The 20582-nt window shown below is 47.0% G+C and overlaps 1 protein-coding gene across 24 annotated transcripts in view; it reads left to right on the top strand.

The window, feature by feature from the left end:
* The window catches only part of DLG2 (discs large MAGUK scaffold protein 2), an 834734-nt gene that overhangs the window by 582413 nt on the left and 231739 nt on the right, over positions 1-20582 (top strand). For all 24 annotated transcript variants that reach the window (XM_033146043.1, XM_033146049.1, XM_033146050.1 and 21 more), the window contains one exon: positions 6541-6591. In XM_033146043.1, coding sequence (XP_033001934.1) covers positions 6541-6591 — 51 coding nt within the window. The remainder of the gene's footprint in view (positions 1-6540; positions 6592-20582) is intronic.

Raw genomic sequence — 20582 nt, 5'->3', positions numbered from 1 at the left:
GTGGGTAGTGCAAATTAACTTTGTCTCATGAATACTTGATCCGATAATTTTCTACAGAAGATTGACTTGATTGGAAGGTAAACGTGATCCCAGACAGCTTCCGTAAGGTTGTTTTTATGCTTTGTGGAGACAGCGGAGAATGTTAAACCCGGAGTGAAATGTAACTGTTTGTTTTCACCCTACTTTAATATACCCCACCTGATAATGAAGGATTAATGGCTAGAAATCTGTACGTGCCCTCACGGCAAAGCCTTGAACCCTGCAGTTTCCTGCCAGCAACAGTCATCAACACACTCTTGAGCTGATGACAGTGGAGGTGAATGGGGCGCTGCCCCCACCAGCTTGAGTCTGCCCGCAGCCAGCCCCAGCTTGTCTATCTTATTACTTACATCAAGTCCAGGATGTGGGAACTGGCTGTCAGCTGCCACCTCCTTAGCTTTGCTGTTGCCATTCTGGACCACTGCAGGGAAGAGGATGGAGGCCAAACTAGAATTAGGTTTAGCTCCATCTGCAGTCAGCCTCCCTGCCTGCCACTCTGCCAGACCCAATAGGCACCAGCCATCACTAGTTGCTGTCACTCTTTCACCTCCTTGCACAGAAAAAGTATATTTCCATACCACTGTTCATAGAACCTTTCCCGAAGGTATGCAAGGTGGTTGTTGCTTTAAAAAAAATTTTTATCTTGCAATAAAATGTGCAAATGAAGAAAACAGCACCAGTACTTTAAAACCAGCAGATACGATAATGCATCAGAAGCTTAGTTTCATTTCGGAAATGTACATCCCTCAGTCATAATGGCAGCAGCTGAAAACCAATGAAAACTTAAAGTTGCCTAGGTGCATATAAAACGTACACATCTTTGAAAGGCACTGAGAATATCAAAAGTGGAAGCACCGGGTGAGCCTCGCTGGAGAAAAGCATCACGCAAATGGGGTGCCACCACCGGGAAGGCCATCTCTCTGTGCACAAGTCATTCTCTAAAGTAATGGTAGACCAAAATCCCCTCTTCATGTTTTTGGGACCATTTGACTCCCACTTTTGGCTGCCTGGCAAAAATAAAACAAAATGTGTTTTTGATTGCTTTTGTGGGACAGGTGGGAAGACAGGAGAAATTTCCCTGAAATATCTGGGTTCGCCACTTGACTGCATTTAACCTTGCTTAATTTAACATGCTGGCCCAGAATTCTCCACTTCCTTCTTCAACTTTTTAAAAATCTCTTTAATTCTCACCAGCAGCACAAGGTGAGACTACATTCCTTGGGGTGCTGGGTTAGAATAAGAACAGAAGAAGAGTGCTGGATCAGGCCAATGGCCCATCTAGTTCAGCATCTTGTTCTCACTGTAGCTACCCAGGGCACTCTCTTCTCCTGCAGCTTCTATGAACTGGTATTCAGAAGCATTGTTACCTCTGACTGTGGAGACACAACACAGCCATTGTTGTTGTTGTTGTTGTTGTTGTTGTTGTTGTTGCTGTCGTTGTCGTTCAGTCATGTCCGACTCTTCGTGACCCCATGGACCAGAGCACGCCAGGCACGCCTATCTTTCACTGCCTCCCACAGTTTGGCCAAACTCATGCTAGGCGCTTTGAGAACACTGTCCTACCATCTCATCCTCTGTTGTCCCCTTCTCCTTGTGCCCTCCATCTTTCCCAACATCAGGGTCTTTTCCAGGGAGTTTTTTCTTCTCATGAGGTGGCCAGAGTACTGGAGCCTCAACTTCAGGATCTGCCCTTCCAGTGAGCACTCAGGGCTGATTTCTTTAAGGATGGATAAGTTTGATCTTCTTGCAGTCCATGGGACTCTCAAGAGTCTCCTCCGGCACCATAATTCAAAAGCATCAATTCTTCGGCGATCAGTCTTCTTTATGGTCCAGCTCTCACTTCCATACATTACTACTGGGAAAACCATAGCTTTAGCTTTAACCATTGTAGTTAGTAGCTATTGATAATCTTCTCCGCCATGAATTTGCCCCATTCTGTTTTAAAGCCATCTGAGTTGTATGTCCCCAGGAAGAAGGCTAAGTGATGAGAGAAACTTCCAGGGCGCGTTCTTCAAGCGATGTAACCAAGTTTTGTATGGATTTCCTTCCTGTAGCCCCATGTTTATTCTTCCTCCATCTCCAAGGTCAGTGCCATCCCAGGATATTTTGCTGCTTGGGATGAATGACGAGATGTCTGCATCCTGCATTAAAAAGCCAGCCAGGTTGGCAGTTGAATCTTTCTTCAACACGGATGGCAGGAGAGTGTCCTCCGCTGTTTTCTGAGCTTTTAGCTTCAGGCAGAGATGCAACTCAGTTTTCCAATCCCTCGCTGCAACTCCCTGCCTCCCCAGCTTCCTCTTCCTGTGCCATGTGCCTCGCTCAGCCTCATGGTAGAGCTGGAAAGACAAATAGTTGCTAATTACCAAATAAATAGCTGGCAATGCATGTGACAGCCTTATTATTATGATCGTAGCCATTCTGGCTGAGGTTGTTGTAAAGATGTGTGTGTGTGATAACTGAAGTTTTATATACATAGAGAAAATAATGTTAAACACAATTATGGCTATGAAAATTGCGGTAATTCGATTGGATTCATGCTCAGGACAGGCCCACTTAAATCAACAGGACTTAAAATGATTATGTTAATTCCCAGTGTTTCAATGTATCTACCCGGGTGCCAAATTCTGGGGGGTGCCAGACGCCCGCCGCTGAAGCCGCCTAAGCTTGTCATTCAAAAAAAAAGATCGCCCTCCTCCCCACCCACCCCCGGTGTCCGCACTCCTCCCACCCCTCTTTTTCCTTTTTGGCTGGACTCTGCACAAGCTGGAGGCAAACAATCTGAAACCATGAAGCAGGAGCTGCTGGCTTCGGAGATGCCCACTGGCAACTGGCCTCCGGGAGACTGCTGGGAGACTCGGGCTCTCCAAGATCGCCCCCTCTCCATCCGCTCCCCACCCTGCCACTCTCAGCAGACCTGCTCCCAACTTGCCGCCTTGCCTCCCACTGGGCTGCTCACTGGCTGGCACACTGAGGGGGACGCCCGGATCCAGCTCACCAGCCTCCCCCCATCCTCCCAAACATAGAGCCCCTCCTGGCACCTGGCCACCCCCTTGAGTTCCGTGCACCCCTCTCGGGTGCCCACTGGCTAGGATTGCCGCACCACCACACTGGACCTGCCTGGAGCTTGGCATGGATGGGGCTGCTCGGAGGGGGGCCCTGGCTGTGCTGCTGCTGCGGCTACTACTCCTGCTGGCCGCCTGTTGGCTGGTGCTGGGCACCAGAGCATTGCCAACCCCTCCTGGAGCCACCCCACAGCAGTACACTTCTCTTTATTTTTCCTCCCTTCTTTTGTAAACAAGAGATAAGGCGTAAGCGTGGTGTCTGTCATAAGCATAATAAAGTTAATTTGGGGGCTAAACTAAATTTGGGGGGTGCTGGGCGGATCTTTGCACCCCGGCGGCACATATGCTAAAGACGGCCCTGACCCTAAGTAGGTCTGAGTCTGGATGCAGCCCACTGTGATTTGAGTTAAGAGTGTTAACTGTGAGTTTGGGAGCTGGGAAGTTTGGAATGCTGGAGGCCACAGAAGGTTTGATCTCTGGCATCTCCAGGTAAGGCAGGAATGGTCCCCTGCCTGAAACCCAACACAGCCTCTGCCAATCGGTGTAGGCAATAGTGAGCTAGATGGACCAACGGTCTGGCTCAGTATAATGCAGCTTCTAACGTTCCATCATCTGGAACCTTCTATCCTCCCCTGCAGGGTTGTTGTTGTTGTTATTTAAAATACTGCCTCTAGCTCTGTCCACAGCAAAGGGATATCTTGGAACTCCCATTGGTCTTAGCTCCCAGGGGGCTCCAATGCAGTTATTTCTAAATCTCAGCCCACACCTATGGTTAGATCTCATGTTAATTTGAAGACTAGTTTGGATAATCATCATACACCTTCCCACCCCCCACCCCCAGCCCAGATGGTTTCCTAAAAGAAATTCCTTCTGTTATTTTTTCCTCGCTCGTTTTTGCTGCATTAATAATAACACAAAGGAAACCTGACTCTACGCAGTGAAGCAAAGAAAAGCCTTACGGAGTGGTGTTTGTTAGCTAGAGATCTAGGTTGGACTTTCCACCTGCCACGATGATCTAAAATAAACGCAGTGGTCCTGGAGCAGGCAGAAGGGTTGTCTTAGGCTGGAAAAGACAGCAAAATGTAGATTACCATAAGACAAGAAAGCAAGCTAACCTCAGAATACTTGTGTACTGCTTAATATTCATGCTGTAAGAGTTTACAAAACCAGAAGGTTGTTGTACGAATGTTTTAACTATTTTTTTAAAAAAAATGTTTAACAATTTGTACTGTGCTTTGCAAATCAAGGCAGGTGAAAAGAGCAAATATTAAGCATCTCAGTAGGAGGAAATGAGAACAGCATGTTGCTGAATACATTTGTGCACCTTTCCTTTCCTCGCTATGATTTATTTGTTTTTCTTGGTCGTTTAGATGGAAGCTGCAATTCTTAATGGAGGCTTTGGGGTCTTTTTCCTTTCTTTTCTCTAAAAAGGAGAGATTGATTCATTCCTGTTGGATAAAAATCTAAGCTGGATATTAAAGTGGTTGGCTTAGATCCAAAGGACTCCATGGTGTGATTTGTGCACAAATGAGGTTTGTAAGCTGGGGCCCTTCTGAAAGGACCCCCCCCCCTCCCCTACGCATACAAGACCCTGAAAATGTGCGGGAGACTTCAAGAGATGAACTGTGGCTTGTTCTTGAGAGTCAAATTACCTGTGGCAGAGACCTATCCATTTGCCAATCCATTTCTGGTCTGAATTCAAGCGTTTACAAATTGCACAGAAATCCCTGAATGACCTAGGATCGAAATACAGTCGTACATCGGAAGTCGAATGGAATCCATTGTGGAAGTCCGTTCGACTTCCGAAACCAAAGTGCTGCTTCTGAAGCTCCTGCAGACAATCAGAAGCTGCAGAAGCCCTGTCGGACATTCAGCTTCCAAAAGAATACCACCCGTAGGGTGGGCTTCATTGTAGTGCTAACTTAAAGTGACTTAGCATTATATACTTGTTTTGCTGGTGGAATGTTTTGCGCAAGTGGGATGCTGTTGCACCGAAGAATGCATAATAAGCAGGTTGCTAGTAATTGTGTTGCACAGTAGACTGTGCAATCTATTGCAGGGCTCGTTTCCCACAGTGCGACTTGTATTGGATTTCTCCGCCGCGCAATGTTAAAATTCACCTGTCCGCTAGCTCAAGAGCCCTTGCGCTAAGCAGACAGAGAATGTTGGATAGAGCCCATAGTTATTTTCAGATAAAGTTGGCAAGATGATATGAGTCACACCGCGCTATGCAAATTCTGAGTCAGCAAATGGTACCTCACTTTGGGGAAGGGTCCCATATTGTAATCTCCTCTAAGCAGAAGAAGAGACCCGAGAGCTATAAGGGCAACCAGCTAAACTTGTGCCGTTCCCATGCGGCATTAGTTTTAATGCTTCACTGCTGTGCCAAAGTGAGCATTTCCCCACATATCTACTCAGTGTGGGCCACCATCCTTAAGCTGCTTATCTCAAAGTAGTTCCTACCAACTTGTGTTGGGCTGTGATAGTATGGTTTGGAAGCTGATGGCTATTGCTTTTTTCAAACTGTTAGGAAAAGAAGTATAGGCATGCTTCATTTACTTAGCCCTGTGAAAGGGCGGAAAGCTACTTACAGGGAGCCGAGGATGGCTTTGGTTGCCATGGAAGTAAGAATGAAGCTAACTGGCTTGAGATATCTTTTGGAAAGGTTGGAAATGATTTCATGACACAGGAAAAGATGCTTTGAGAAAAGGGGGGAATACGTTTCTTTCTTTTTAAATGAGAACCAGTCTGTGTGGTGTTTATGTGTAGCATGCTAGTGGTAATAGGTTGTTTCTAAGTACCACTCAGAGCAAATCCATTGAAATGAATGGCTCTCACTTGGTCATGCTGACTGGTTTCAGTGGGTCTCTTACTCTGAGCAGAACTTAGTTAGATACAATGATGTAAATGGTGCGTGTTTTTTCCAAAGCGGTTGGTGGGGGGGGGAATAAATGAAAGAGGATCTAAATTAGAACGAAGCTCAAAATATTTCCTTGATAACATTGTTCAAAAGAATTTGGTAACTTATTTCTCTTCCCACCACATGGGGTGGGTGGGATATCTGCTTATAGGACCTGCCAACGACTGCGTAAACCATTCCCTGAATTATATATTATATGGCTCTTTCAAGGGGTCAGAGTCCTGCAAAACTCTTCTTTTCCTATGTGTCAGAGCGACAGAATATTGCAAGTCTTTGCCAGTCAGCTCTTAAATGGAGCACTTTCCCCCCCTTGGCAATACCACTACTGCATTCAGTTCTCCCATGCATGGCATTCCTCATTTATTCCAGTTGAAGAAGTATTACCGACTTTTTCATTTGGAAACACTGTGTTTCATCACAGCTGAAAGAACACTTGTCCTTGTATAAAAGCAGGGATTTCCTTCCTTATCTCCCACAGGTATTAATAGATTTCTCTGTTATATCGTCATTATTTTCTAGGTCAATGGAACAGAGATTGAATATGAATTTGAAGAAATTACATTGGAAAGGGTAAGTGAATTGTTCTTCGCACTTCAGAGGCCAGATGACTTTGTTAGCAACACAAATAAAGCAATTAATTGTGATATAATCCCTCATTTTCAATTTAAGTATTTGGAGTGGAATTCACTTTACATATTTATATGAAAATCCCATTGATTGTGACTGCTGATGGAGCTTAAGTCCTGAAAATCTTGCCAATGTATTGCTAGGCTGTTAGAACTTCTATTATGTTGCAGATTTTTGCAGAATTCTTTTAGAAGTATAAAAGAACAAAACTTGACAACTCATATTGTAGTGTTAAGTATTATGAGATGTTTCTTCACATAGTTTCTGCTTTAGATTTTATTCCCCATATGTTTTATTTATAAAACTTGAATATGTTTCATTGTTATTATCCTAGTTTGGGGCAAATAATATCTCCCAAAGCTTCTCACATCAGTCAATATACTGTTGGTGGCACAAGCTGCACACCAGCCTTCCCCCAACATGGTTTCTTCCAACTCCCACTAACCCTGACCACTGACCATGCTGGCTAGGGCTGATGGGATATGTAGTCCATCAACAACTGGAAACACCAGGTTGGGGCATGCTGCAGTACAGAAACACTCTGGCTTACAAATTGTGGTGGGGAAAGGGAGAGGAGGAGATCAGATTGATGGTAAGAGAATGAAGTGATGAATTGTATACAAGTATGGGTGCCTGATTGGGACAAGGCTGATCTTCCATGTGTCCTTTCTTGGGTACAATGGATGCAAGGAGCTGGTGACATTTAAGCCCTATTCATGCATTACTCTTGTTTAGTAAATATCTGTGATGGCAACGGAGCTGGGCCATGCTTTAGGTACTACTCCTGCTGTTGGGTCTTTTACCTGGAATAACCACATGATGCACACAATTGTCTGTAGACATTTGAATGTGTGGCAGGCTCTGTGCATTCGGGAGTCCCAGCACTTGAGAGTCTTTTTCAGTGCCAGTAGTGCAGTATCCAGTCTGTGCTGTCTTCCACCTTCTAGATGTTCTTCTGTTTTATAGGCAAATTAATGGAGGAGAAAGCGACGTATGACTGCCACCTGCAGTGTTGCACCTGAATACCAGTTTCTGGGAAACAAATGGGGAGAATGCTGTTGCACTCAACTCCTGCTTTTTGGCTTCCCATGGTTGACCACCGTGAGAGGATGCTGGACTGGATGGTCCTTGGGTCTGATCCAGCAGGGCTTAGGTTTGGGGAAACAGTGCATGATGTAATGAAGTAGGGCAAAGTCTAGCTTGAGGCGAGGCAGGTATTTAAAGATTAAGTAGTACCTTGGACAGCTCAGGCTGGAGACTTAGTAAGAGCAGAACTTGAATGTTGTTTCAGCAACCGCCAACTTCTCCATCTACGCAGCTAGCTCCACCTTCCATTAGAGGGGCCTCTTTAAACCAAGGGACCCGGTCTGCTTTACACCCATCAGTTCCATCAGTGTGAAGGAGACTTTGATTGAACTTTGGGCTTTGATCTCAAGCCCACAGAGGCAGAGAAGGGAAGCAGAAGAGCCCCCTTTGGGCTAAACATAATGGTCTCCTCTTACACTAGTTCTTCTGAACTAGTAGAGACATCTGTGGCTGATCCCAAAGGCAATTCCCTCTCCCACTTTATATCTCCAGCTTCATCTCCAGAAGATGGAAAGTATGGCCCAGGGTAATGATAATATAAGACTTTAATTTTTCCAAGAATATGTTGTTGTTGTTGTTCAGTTGTTCGACTCTTCGTGACCCCATGGACCAGAGCACGCCAGGCATGCCTATCTTTCACTGCCTCTCACAGTTTGGCCAAACTCATGCTAGTCGCTTTGAGAACACTGTCCTACCATCTCGTCCTCTGTCGTCCCCTTCTCCTTGTGCCCTCCACCTTTCCCAACATCAGGGTCTTTTCTAGGGAGTCTTCTCTTCTCATGAGGTACTGGAGCCTCAACTTCAGGATCTGTCCTTCTAGTGAGCATTCAGGGCTGATTTCCTTGAGAATGGATAGGTTTGATCATCTTGCAGTCCATGGGACTCTCAAGAGTCGCCTCCAGCACCATAATTCAAAAGCATCAATTCTTCGGCGGTCAGCCAAAGAATATACAAGCTCTCCAAGAATATACAAGCTCTTTAAAAGACACACAGGCTCCACATACTTATGAAAGTTTTTCATGAGGCCAATGCATCTGTTTCTTAAAGACTACCAACAGTGTCATCATCACAAAGGATAATGTGCAATGGTCATAGGCATTTCTGGCTATGAATTATTTGGGCATTTCTAGTTGTTCTTCGTTAATTGGAGCATTAAAAAGTCACTGAGCAGCACACATGCCTCCCAGGGAAATATTTTTGAATGCCACATTATTTTTAATAGATGTGTAAAGTTATCAATTTACATAGTAAGAAGGCCAACATGATTTGTGTCAACAGTTGCAGCTTGACCTACCGTAGATAATTGATTATGCAGGTTATAATCCCTACCATTAAATTTTGCATGATGCTTGATAAGCATTTGCTCACATCCATTCTATTACTTAGCTGAAAAGCACAGTGGTTAGAAGCAAGGGAGAGAATATCGCTTGCAGAATTCTGGGGTCTGGAGAGAGGCATTGATGTGAGTAGCTGTCAGTAGAAACTCAACTATATCTCGTAGTAAATGAAGGATCACAAAAGATCCTTCTGCACTGAGGAGGAAAGTCTTCCCCAATCACAGGTATATTGGGGTCAAATGACCGAAGAACTATCCCATACGGAGCTGGACTATATTTCATAGAATCATAGAGTTGGAAGAGACCACAAGGGCCATCCAGTCCAACCCCCTGCCAAGCAGGAAACACCATCAAAGCATTCCTGACAGATGGCTGTCAAGCCTCCGCTTAAAGACCTCCAAAGAAGGAGACTCCACCACACTCCTTGGCAGCAAATTCCACTGTCAAACAGCTCTTACTGTCAGGAAGTTCTTCCTAATGTTTAGGTGGAATCTTCTTTCTTGTAGTTTGAATCCATTGCCCCGTGTCCGCTTCTCTGGAGCAGCAGAAAACAACCTGTCTCCCTCCTCTTTTATATATTTGAACATTTAAAGCTTATATTTCTGACATCTCCAAATTTCTGGTCCAAATGCAAGCATCAGTTGCTCTGTACTTTATGTGGGAAGCTTTTTCACCCTTAGGGCATTTGGGCCTCATGCCTGAGGTTCCTCATACTTGCTTTATGCTGTCATCTTCAGAAATGTCAAGGTTGGTCCCAATTCAGAAATTTCAGGCAGCTGGACCTCAGTTTGTATAGTAGAGGAGATGTGTGAATTTCTTCCCACACCATGCAGATAACATATTTGGTGAATCAGATGTTTCATGTGAATGTCCAATCAAAGAGAAATCGGATTTGCATGATTCTTTGCCCTAAATTTGTTTAGGTTTTTTTTCTAGTGGGGAAGGGCAGGTGTTAATATGAACTGCACCTCCATGCCTGAGTTTGATCTGCAGTGCTTTGGGGAAATGTGGAAGAGACTGACTCACCCACCAAACACTAGAGAAACCTCTGGGCTGGGTCCTTGCGCCCTCCACTTTTCTCTCCTGGGACAAGTCATGACTAACATTATAGTCAACTTTCTTCAAGGACCTAGTATGGTTTCAAAGGTAGAGCTGCTTCAGAAGTACATATTTCAGGATTGTGGGATTCAAGAAGCATTTCAACTGTCACACATGTTGTTCTTCATGCTGACAAATAAGTTTTCCACTTATTCAGAGGAGCTAAAATGTACAATTCATTCCATTCCTCTTTAAAACCTCTGTATTCTACCTTTCTGCCTTTTAAAAAGGCAGCCACAATGGCCATAAAATCTTTAGAATACAAAACCGTAATTGGGTTAATCCAACATAAAACCAGAACAGAACAATAAACCACAGCACTATTTTTTTTAATTATTCACACACTCCTTGATAGTTTTTAGTGTTTGTTTCTGTAAATGAGTTAGCCCTGAGCGCTCTCTCTCTCTCTCTCTCTCTCTCTCTCTCTCTCTCTCTCCCCTCCCCCCCGGACTTTATGTACCAGCAATGAATGAAATCAGTGTTATACATCTATACGAACATTATTGACTCTTGGCTAAGTATCTAATAATCTTTCTGTTCCATTGAAGATTTCTGGTAAATGTCACAGAGATAAATAAACACATGATGACATTGCCCAATCTTGCATTGCCTGGATTGTTCATCCCCTCTGAGCCCTGTGAATTATTCCAGATTAGCAAAGAAATATGCATAATTTCTGCTCCTGGGTAGCTGTGAATGTTATCTCTTTGATGTAATTGATTATCAGTTACTTTATTCCTTCTGGATTTTTTTCTTCCTTTCTTACACAAAACCCACCCCTCTTTTTCTGGGTTAGTTAGCAAACTGCATCCTGTCTTAGTTGTATAAGAGCAAAGCTACACACACGAAAGATGTACCAGTATTTTCCCAGACCGGGAAACCAGAAACAGCTCTCATAATTTGATTTTTTTGTGTGCTTCACCTTTTTCTTGGGCCAAAATATAGTTATGGCTCCCATCAGAACTAGAGTTTTCCCATTATGGAAGGTAGCTTCCCCCTGTGCTGTTGGCTTGGGGCTATCGCTCTCAACCAGGAACACAAGACGTGTTTTGGGGAAAGGAAGGTGCTATTATCCACATGATGATCTCAGTGGTTCATATGTCCATATTCCATTCTAATTTCCATCAGCCCTGGGAACTGAGATAAGCAGAAACAGCCCGTGATTTGGACTGAGTTTATTAGAAACAAAAGTGTGCCTGATCTCTGAAGGCTCATGTGGATGGGCTAGAGTTTGCCCCAGTGACAGATTCCATAATCATAGAATCATGGGAATTTAGAGTTGGAAGACACCCAAAGGGTCATCTAGTCCAACCCTCTGCAATGCAGGAATCACAGCTAAGGAAACAGCGTAGAACGTTTACCTAGCTGATGTTAAGTACGCCTATTAATGCAGAAATAGTCAATATGGTGCTCTCGGAGGAGCCTTGTTAAAGTCACTGTGCTTGAATGTCATCCTCTGAGGTCCTGGGCTAGACAGTTGAGCTAGCTAGGCATGCTCCCTCAAAGACCATTCGTAGCATCCATGTCCACTACAGCTCCATAATTTCAAACATTCACCAAATGCCCATGAGATGGTCAATGTTCTCTTGTGATTTTTCTCTCTCTCTTAGGCATCCCTTTTAACATACATGCCATCTTGCCTGTTCTCTTCCGCAGAATTTTGACTTTCTTCCACCACCACCCAAGAGACCTTGACGTTTTATCTGATAATGTGCAGAAATAAAGCAGGAGATCTTGGCAGAGTGCTTGGCAGGTGGTAATAAACTGCAGTGCCCCCAAGCACTCTTAACTGGTATTCTGTAAAGTAAGCCATAACTCTGATCCAGCCCCAGTAATAAAGGTGCTCTAAAAAAGAATTGCAGTATGGAATGACTTACATTATATATTTACACTGCAATGACTTACCCTTTCTATTATCACGGGACAGAATCCATTGTGGGGGACAATCGCCATCATTTATTTGTATGCCTCCTTTCCATAGTCAAACCAAGTTTTGTTTTTAGAAAGGGAAAAAGTTTCATGGTGGCATAAAGATACTATGGTCAGGAATTGTGCTAAGGAACAATTCCGTCGTCTAAGGAAGAGAATAAGGGACCCAGATGGCGCTGTGGGTTAAACCACAGAGTCTAGGGCTTGCTGATCAGAAGGTCGGCGGTTCGAATCCCTGCCAGGGGGTGAGCTCCCGTTGCTCGGTCCCAGCTCTTGCCCACCTAGCAGTTCAAAAGCACGTCAAAGTGCAAGCAGATAAATAGGGACCGCTCCAGCGGGAAGGTAAACGGCATTTGCATGTCGATATCCCAATCCCTCCCGTGAATAAAGACACAGGACACCATAGATAAGGTTAAAGTGGAGAATGAAAGGCCACAACTTTATTGGTTCCGGATGTTGAGCGGTATTGGCTTTAGGCATTGGATCTAACTAGACTATATCCGACTCCAGTACGACGTGCTGGCAGTCCAGGAAGGGATAACCACTGTTGAGTGAGCCCTTGCTGCTGCACATCAGCTAAGGACTCACCCTGTGATCACCGATCTGGGGCGTGCCTTAGGCCCTCACCACCCACGGCTCCGGACACGGACACGCCCCCCGGACTCCTTTACGAAGTACCCTTCAGCACTTGGGGGGAGGTGTTGGCCCGTCCTCCCCCCCCACCTCCTAACCTTCCTGACCTTATCCAATGCCTAACCGCCAAACCAAAGTTGTGACGAATTGCTACGAGGTAGGCGAAAAACCACAAGGCGGAGCCAATTTGCCAGGTGGAAAAATTCCTACCTGGCCCCTCAACGGCGACCAACCGTGGTCCATAGCAAGGTCAAGGCAAACCTAACCTAGAGGGAGGGTGGGAAGGGGAAAGCTGATCGATCAGGAGCGCAGGGAAAAGAGGGCGAGCTCTGGCTGCGGACCCACTTAAGTGCAGTGGGCACGCCCTAGCCGGCTGCGCCGGTTGGCCAGCCGGCTGGGCACCGCCCCCAGAGCTCCCCCAATAGCACCAGGGGATGCAAGCATCCCCTGTGCACGTGGAGGGCTCGTGCTCCACTGCAACCCCCCCTCCTTTCTAAGGGGCGGAAGGGGCTTTGCATGTCGATATCCCAATCCCTCCCGTGAATAAAGACACAGGACACCATAGATAAGGTTAAAGTGGAGAATGAAAGGCCACAACTTTATTGGTTCCGGATGTTGAGCGGTATTGGCTTTAGGCATTGGATCTAACTAGACTATATCCGACTCCAGTACGACGTGCTGGCAGTCCAGGAAGGGATAACCACTGTTGAGTGAGCCCTTGCTGCTGCACATCAGCTAAGGACTCACCCTGTGATCACCGATCTGGGGCGTGCCTTAGGCCCTCACCACCCACGGCTCCGGACACGGACACGCCCCCCGGACTCCTTTACGAAGTACCCTTCAGCACTTGGGGGGAGGTGTTGGCCCGTCCTCCCCCCCCACCTCCTAACCTTCCTGACCTTATCCAATGCCTAACCGCCAATCGAGCCAAAACATTTGGCTCGCCGCCAATACCCTCACACCCGTAACCAATATCTAATACCTAGTATAATATCCGCTAACCACACATCATTTCCCGCATCTGATAAGTGTACACCATCCTTCCTGTACAAAGCCGTCTCGTTGAATTTTATAGCGGGGTGAGCAATGATCCGACCCCCCAGCGCAACCACACGGCGGGCCACCGCCTTCTCCAACAGCTTTCTGGCTCTGTTCACCGCAACCGGGCAACTGCAATCACGCCAGACACTCCGCTCCAGCAGCGAAGACCATAAAATGGTCATATTTGGGTAAGCAGCCAACAGTTCATCAAAGTCCATGAATATTTTCCACTGTAAGTCCACGCCTTTGCGATAAGCCAAATCGTTTTCACCCAGCTGCACTACCAAAGCATCAGGTGGGCCATGCGCTGCAGCCCTGGTCTTCACCGCAGGGAGGAACTCATCCCAACGCATCCCTCTCCTGGCCAGCCAGGCAACGTCAACCCAAGAAGGCAGCCCGAGGTTGCGACCCAAGCCACGGTGGAAGGCACGATCCCTGGCCCAGTGCATGATGCTATGTCCCACCATCCAGATTCGCACGCGACGGCTTCCTGAAAGAGGTGCAAGACAGGGGTACTGAGTACATTGTGCAAGTGAACAGGCTAGCAGGTAAATGAGGTAATCACATGTTGTTTCGTAAATAGCGCTTGTATGCTTTAGACTTCCACCGACCCAGGTCTTTTATCCTCTCCACTGGTAAACCCATATGCATGGCTGTTGTTGCTGCCCCGATTCGAAAAGAGTGTGCCGCAAATTTAGAAGGGGAGAGACCGCATGCTGTGACCGCTTTTCTCAAGACCCTTGTGAACTGCAGACGAGTCAATAATGATCCATCCTGATGAATCAGTAGGGGGCCCGGTGACGGAGGTCTGAGCTGCAAGAAACGGCGTGTGTCTTTTACTGGGCACGGGCCCTTATGGCCCGTTGCCTGCAAACGCATCCAGGCACCGGACCCTCTCTGATCTGTTTTTGAATGACGAATTAGAATTGATAATTCATAAGGGCTTAATCTCAAGTCCTCCATCTTAATGCCCCGGTTAGAGTGATTTTCCCATACCACCTCACCAATTCTGAGGGCCCCGAAGAATGCAATTGAATAGGCTGACGAGAATAACCGTGCTTCATATTTGGACCAGCAAATTTTTCTCAAAAGCGAATGGATTTTTGATAATAAATCGAATGTGATGGGGCGCCTGTCATCTGGCTTAGGTGGCTGAAGCCGACGCCAACCCTCCAGTGCCTTCCTCACCACGAAGTCCGCGCAAGGGTCCACCGAGAACAGGGTTTTGCTGAAGAATGAAATTGCCGCTGAATGAATGTTAAGGGTCCTAGCGGCTCTCCCCATCCTCCACAATTGCGATAAGTATTGTAATACTTCGCGCTTGCCAGGGGGCGCATCGAGACCCACCCCCGCTAACTTAGACCGAAAATTGCTGAAATCAGCCCATGCTTTTTTATAAGATTTTAAAGTGGAGGGGGCAACTGAAGCTGATACTCCCTTCAGGACGTCACACTCCCAAGGCTCCAGAGGTATTCCGGGAAAGGTTCCGGTAATTGATGGGCCTCCGGTGCCAATAAGCGGAAGCGGTCCATCTGAAAACGAGATAAAGCGTCCGCAATGTCGTTATTTAGCCCTGGAATAAATCTCGCGCAGAAACGGATGTTTTGTTTTAAGCACGTTAGCACAAAGGAGCACAGCAGCGCTGAGACCCTGGGGGAGCGTGACGATTGCCTAGAGAGAACACCCACCACAGCTTGGTTGTCGGTCCAAAAGCATACCTGGTGATTTCTGAATTCTCTGGCCCACAAATGCACAGCCACTACTATGGGAAAGAATTCAAGGAAGGTGAGATCGCGTTTAATAGGCTTCCCCCTCCATTGAGAAGGCCACTGCTGGGCGCACCATTTTCCTCGAAAATAAACCCCGAACCCCAATGAGCCTGCCGCATCAGACTGGACCTGGAAGTCAGTACGTAGCCTAATTGTGTCCTGCCAGAGTGAGACCCCGTTAAATTCCTCTAAGAATTGCAGCCAATTTTGAAGATCAGCCTTAACCCCTTTATTTAGGCGGACCCTGTGATGGGGCTTTTTAAGACCAGCTGACAGCCTAGCTAATCTTGCACAAAAGGGGCGACCAGGGGAAACCACCCGGCAGGCGAAGTTCAAATGGCCCAATAATGACTGGATTTGCTTAAGGGTGACTTTCTTAAGCGGAAGCAACTCCTGGATTAGCTTTTTTAGAGCAGCCATTTTTTCCTGAGGCAAGCGCGAGGTCTGGGCAATGGTATCCAATTCAATTCCAAGGTAAGTGATGGTGGAGACAGGACCCTCCGTCTTGTCCTTTGCCAATGGGACACCCAATTCCTCTGCCAATTCTGCAAAAGCTCTTAAAAGTAAGGCACAGTCCGAATTATTAGCGCTAGCCACGAAAAGAAAGTCATCCAGGTAATGAGTAACCCCTTCCAAGCCAGTTCTGAAGCGCAAAGCCCAATCCAGAAAGGTGCTGAAGGCCTCAAAGGCAGAACAGGACACTGAACAGCCCATTGGCATAGCCTTATCGACAAAGTATGCTTCTTCAAACTTGAAGCCCAACCATTTGAAATCCTGTGGGTGAACTGGCAAAAGGCGAAAGGCGGACTCTATGTCACATTTTGCCAACAGGGCCCCTTTTCCGAATTTACGGATTAGCTTAATGGCTTGGTCAAAAGAAGCATACTTTACTGAGCACAGATCATGAGGGATCCCATCATTGACTGAGGAACCTTTTGGGTGTGATAAATTATGTATCAAGCGGTACTCCCCTGGGGTCTTCTTTGGAACTACGCCCAAGGGAGATATGTGCAAGTCCTGCAGGGGGGGAACTGTAAATGGGCCTGCTATTCTGCGTGCTAAAATTTCTTTATTAATTTTCTTTAATGCGATGTCTGGCATTTCCCTAACCGATTTTTGGTTTGGAGGGTTGCGTGAGGACGGTGGCTGTGTTACTGGGATCCTAAAACCTTGAGAAAACCCTTCCCATAAGTATTTGGCCGCTTCCTTATTGGGATAACTGGTTAGGAGTGATTTCAAAGGGTAGAGTTTTATGGGGGAAAAGGCGAGGCCTAAGGAGGTGTTAGTAGCGATTTGCACCTGAGGCGTGGGATGGTCCAGAAGCACTCCTGGTACCGGGGTTGGAGCCCCCCCTTCCCCCGCGAAAGGACTGTTTCCCTTTGAAACATGCCGTTGCTGGGTGATTACCCCAGCACTTCTCGCACTCATGCGCAAATTTGCACATTGGTCTCTTGCACCACCCCTTGTTAAATTCCCAGCATACCTGGTGATGGGTATCCTTCCTAAATTCTGTTTTTCCCGCCTTATAGTGGTCAGGCTGTTTCTTCTCCATGTAGGGCCCTACGTGTTCATTCCAGTAGTTTTGATCAATGAGGTCCCAGCGTGTGGTTGCTAAGAGGGACGCATTTCTGCGAAATGCCTCGTCATAGGTTAAAGCAGCTGCTTCCCCCGCCTTCGCCCGCGCTTTTCTGATATGAGATAAATATGCTAATAGATGCATCGCCCTCTTGGGGTAAGCGGCGACGACCACGCCCATAAATACCTGGAACCCATCCAGCCAATTCTCAAATGTTCTTTCGGCTCTGGGCTCCCTGTACTTACGCCTCCCATAAGATCGTTTTTTCTCGCCTTTTGCAGTGACCTTCACCGGGGGGAGGAGAGTAAAGATATCTACATAATCCCCATTTAGTATTTTGGTCCTTTTCTTTTTGGTCAGGTGATTGCCTAAGATCACGTCAGTGGACACGAAGGTGGACGTTTTGGTTTCTGGTACTAAGGCCCCTCCCTTCCACTCCAGCGTACCATCAAAGGATTTTCGATGTGAATTGGCCCTCCTTTCATGAGCCCATAAAGGAAGGCCAACCAGATCTTCTCCTTCACCCCAGTACCCCTCCATAGAAGCATCGCTATCTGAGTCTGAGGACGTACCTGTATCATCCTCGGTTTCCGAGTGCTTACTCTTTTTTGACTTCTTGTGCGCGCACTTTTTTGCCCTCTTCTTTCCTCGCCCTTCCTGTCCTTGTGCCTGGTGGTCTGAAGTTGATGGCCCTTGTATGGCAGCCGACGTGGACGGTCCCGGAACAGAAGGCCCTGGTTGGTTAGACGACGCGGTGGCGCGCTCATGCTCCTCCTCATCTGATGATGTCTCCGAAAGCACCCTTCCCTGGGAAGAACCTGCACTGGGCTGAGATTCCTGAAAACAACTAGGCACACCAGAGGAAGGGTGAACTGAGGATGTGTTATTATTCATGGAAGCAGTAGACTCACCTTGTGAAGGCGTCACTTCTGTTGCCATTGTAGCTGCGGCCTGGGACTGCGTTGTAATGCCCTGGGATTGTGTGCCAGCCGATTGGGAAGTATCTAGTATAGACGCGGAAGTTCCAGGGCGGTCTGCATCCCCAGGTGCTGTGTCTGGAATACAATCTGGGGTACTTTGCGTGGTGGGCTCCACCACGGGAGGACTGGGCTTAATTTGGTTGTATATGGTTTGAAAACCGGTTAATAAGCTTTCCAACACCTGAGGTGAAATTGTAACGACAGCCCCGCCCTGCGGTTGAGATGAGCCCCCTTTTTTGGACTTACCTGCAGAAGCTGCTGCTGCCTTCTTCCCTTTTGATGCCATTATTATTTATTTATTGTTTTGCTAGCCTTTGTATTATCTATGAGGTATTAACAATTAAAACGTATTACTGTCCTAATTTATTGCTAGATTATTTAAGAAATTACTGTATACAGAAAGTTATTGCTCAATTATTTAAGAACTTGCTGCATAAAGAAAGTTATGTAAGTATTTAATAGACTTAATTATTTATTTACTTCTTAATTAATTATTAGTAAATTGTTAATATTGTTTATTTGAAACTACCTATTAAAGAAGGTGGTGCGAAGAATTAATTAACTTTTTTGTTCTGGAATAAAGAACAATAAAGGCTGTATACGGGGCTGCACAGCCCTGCCAAGAAGCACCACAAAATTACAATTAAGGTCGCACGAATTAAAGTACTTCTTTCTTAAACGTGTGGGGCTGCTATTGGTCGCAATTTAGTGATCAAACTTCTCCGAATGCACTTAACAGCGGGCCAAACTAAAGATAAATTGGTTGCAATATATTGATCACCGAAAGAACAATAACTTCCTTATAAAGCAGCAACAAACTGCTAGCATACGATTGACCTCCCAATTGCGAGTTAGCAATAACACTAGCTCAATATCAATAACACTAGCTCGATATCGGGTAGTTTAGAGCGCAAGGTAGTTTGCAATAAGTTCACTTAGATTGCTAATTGCCAAAGAACAAGCCCTTAGACACACCTAAAATGGCTGCGGTGGCCAGGATACCCCGCCACTCCCAAAATGTCCGCCTCGGATTAAAGCACGTGCCACAAACAAATGGATGCAGCCACTCTCAAAATGGCCACCACACTCAAAATGGCCGCCACCAGTGTAAGCACGTGGCCACACTCAAGATGGCCGCTGGGCCTAGGTAAACACAGGCTAAATCAGAACAGTAACCCCGTAAACAGCAAACAATAACGATAACCCGGCTAACCAGCCCCACAATACTCCAGGAAAGGGATCACGATGTACGACCAACAAACAGAACAAGGAACCACTATTACTGCGCAAAGCAGAGAATTAAATCAGGAAGGCTAGCAGCGAAAACTTATTTTCAGTCTGAGGTCTCCCAATTTTTAGCCTTCCCTGAGCACTACAGCAGTTACATATGCGGTGAATGCAACCCTCTTATTACGTTACCGATCCTGTAGAAGCAGTGAGGCGAGGCTTGGATGACCAGGCAGCTGGGCAAAGCGGCGTGCAGAAGCAGGCAGGCCCCTGAGGGCTAGGATCCTCTAGTACGCTGCCGCAAATGACAAAATGCCGCGCAGCGGGGCCGGACGATCACAGGAGAAGGCTGCTCCGTGAATCGGGAGTAGAGAGCCGAAAGGAGGTCTCCAGTTGCCCCGGCGTGCGGCAAAACAGCGAATTGCTGCTATGCTGGGCGGGGGCCCTCCTGCTGCCAAGCGCACGCCTGGCCCGGTAGCGCTGCCCAGCTGATGCGCGGACCAGCTGATTTGCGGAAGAGGGAAGCCGTTCTTAGGGGCGATGAGTCCACGTGGTCAGGCAGTGCAAGCCTAAAGAACAAAGGACAAAGAAAGAGGGGGGCCACGAGGCCGAGCAGCGCAAGGAAAAAACGGAAGCAGGGAAGCCGCTCAGGAGGGAATCCCCGGCGCGCAGGCTAGGAGCGGCACCGCTCTCACGATGGAGACTCCGCTTTTTTGCTGTGTGCGGCCACGTGGTCAGGCAAGCCTAAAAGAAGAAAGAACAAAGAAAGAAGAGGCCACGAGGCCGAGCAGCGCAAGGAAAAAACGGAAGCAGGGAAGCCGCTCAGGAGGGAATCCCCGGCGCGCAGGCTAGCTGATCAACGGCAGACCAGCTGATCAGCGGAGGAGAGGCAAACCGCGGAAAACGAAACCAACGCAGGGGCAGTTTCGTCGTGGGGAATCCTCAGCGCGCCGGCCAGCCGCTCGGAGGCGAAGCGTGGAGGGACGGTTTTTTCAGCAGGCGATGGCAGCGGCGATCTCCCGGTGGCTAAAATCTGCTAAATAAAACCCCCCAGACCTTAGTGATTTCAGCTCTGTAGCAAGGAAAACAATTTTCCCCGAAGTGATTTCTGAGCAAAGGCTAGAGGCCGAAGCCCCCGAAGTGATCAGCTCGAGCTCGGAGGTCGAAGGAAGGCTCAGCTCGATCTTCGGAGGTAGGTGATCCAAGCGAAGACAAAGGGGAAAGCTGATCGATCAGGAGCGCAGGGAAAAGAGGGCGA

Source organism: Lacerta agilis, chromosome 4 (genome assembly GCF_009819535.1).
Source record: "Lacerta agilis isolate rLacAgi1 chromosome 4, rLacAgi1.pri, whole genome shotgun sequence".
Classification (NCBI taxonomy): Eukaryota; Metazoa; Chordata; class Lepidosauria; order Squamata; family Lacertidae; genus Lacerta; species Lacerta agilis.
This window is presented reverse-complemented; position numbering and strand designations above follow the sequence as displayed.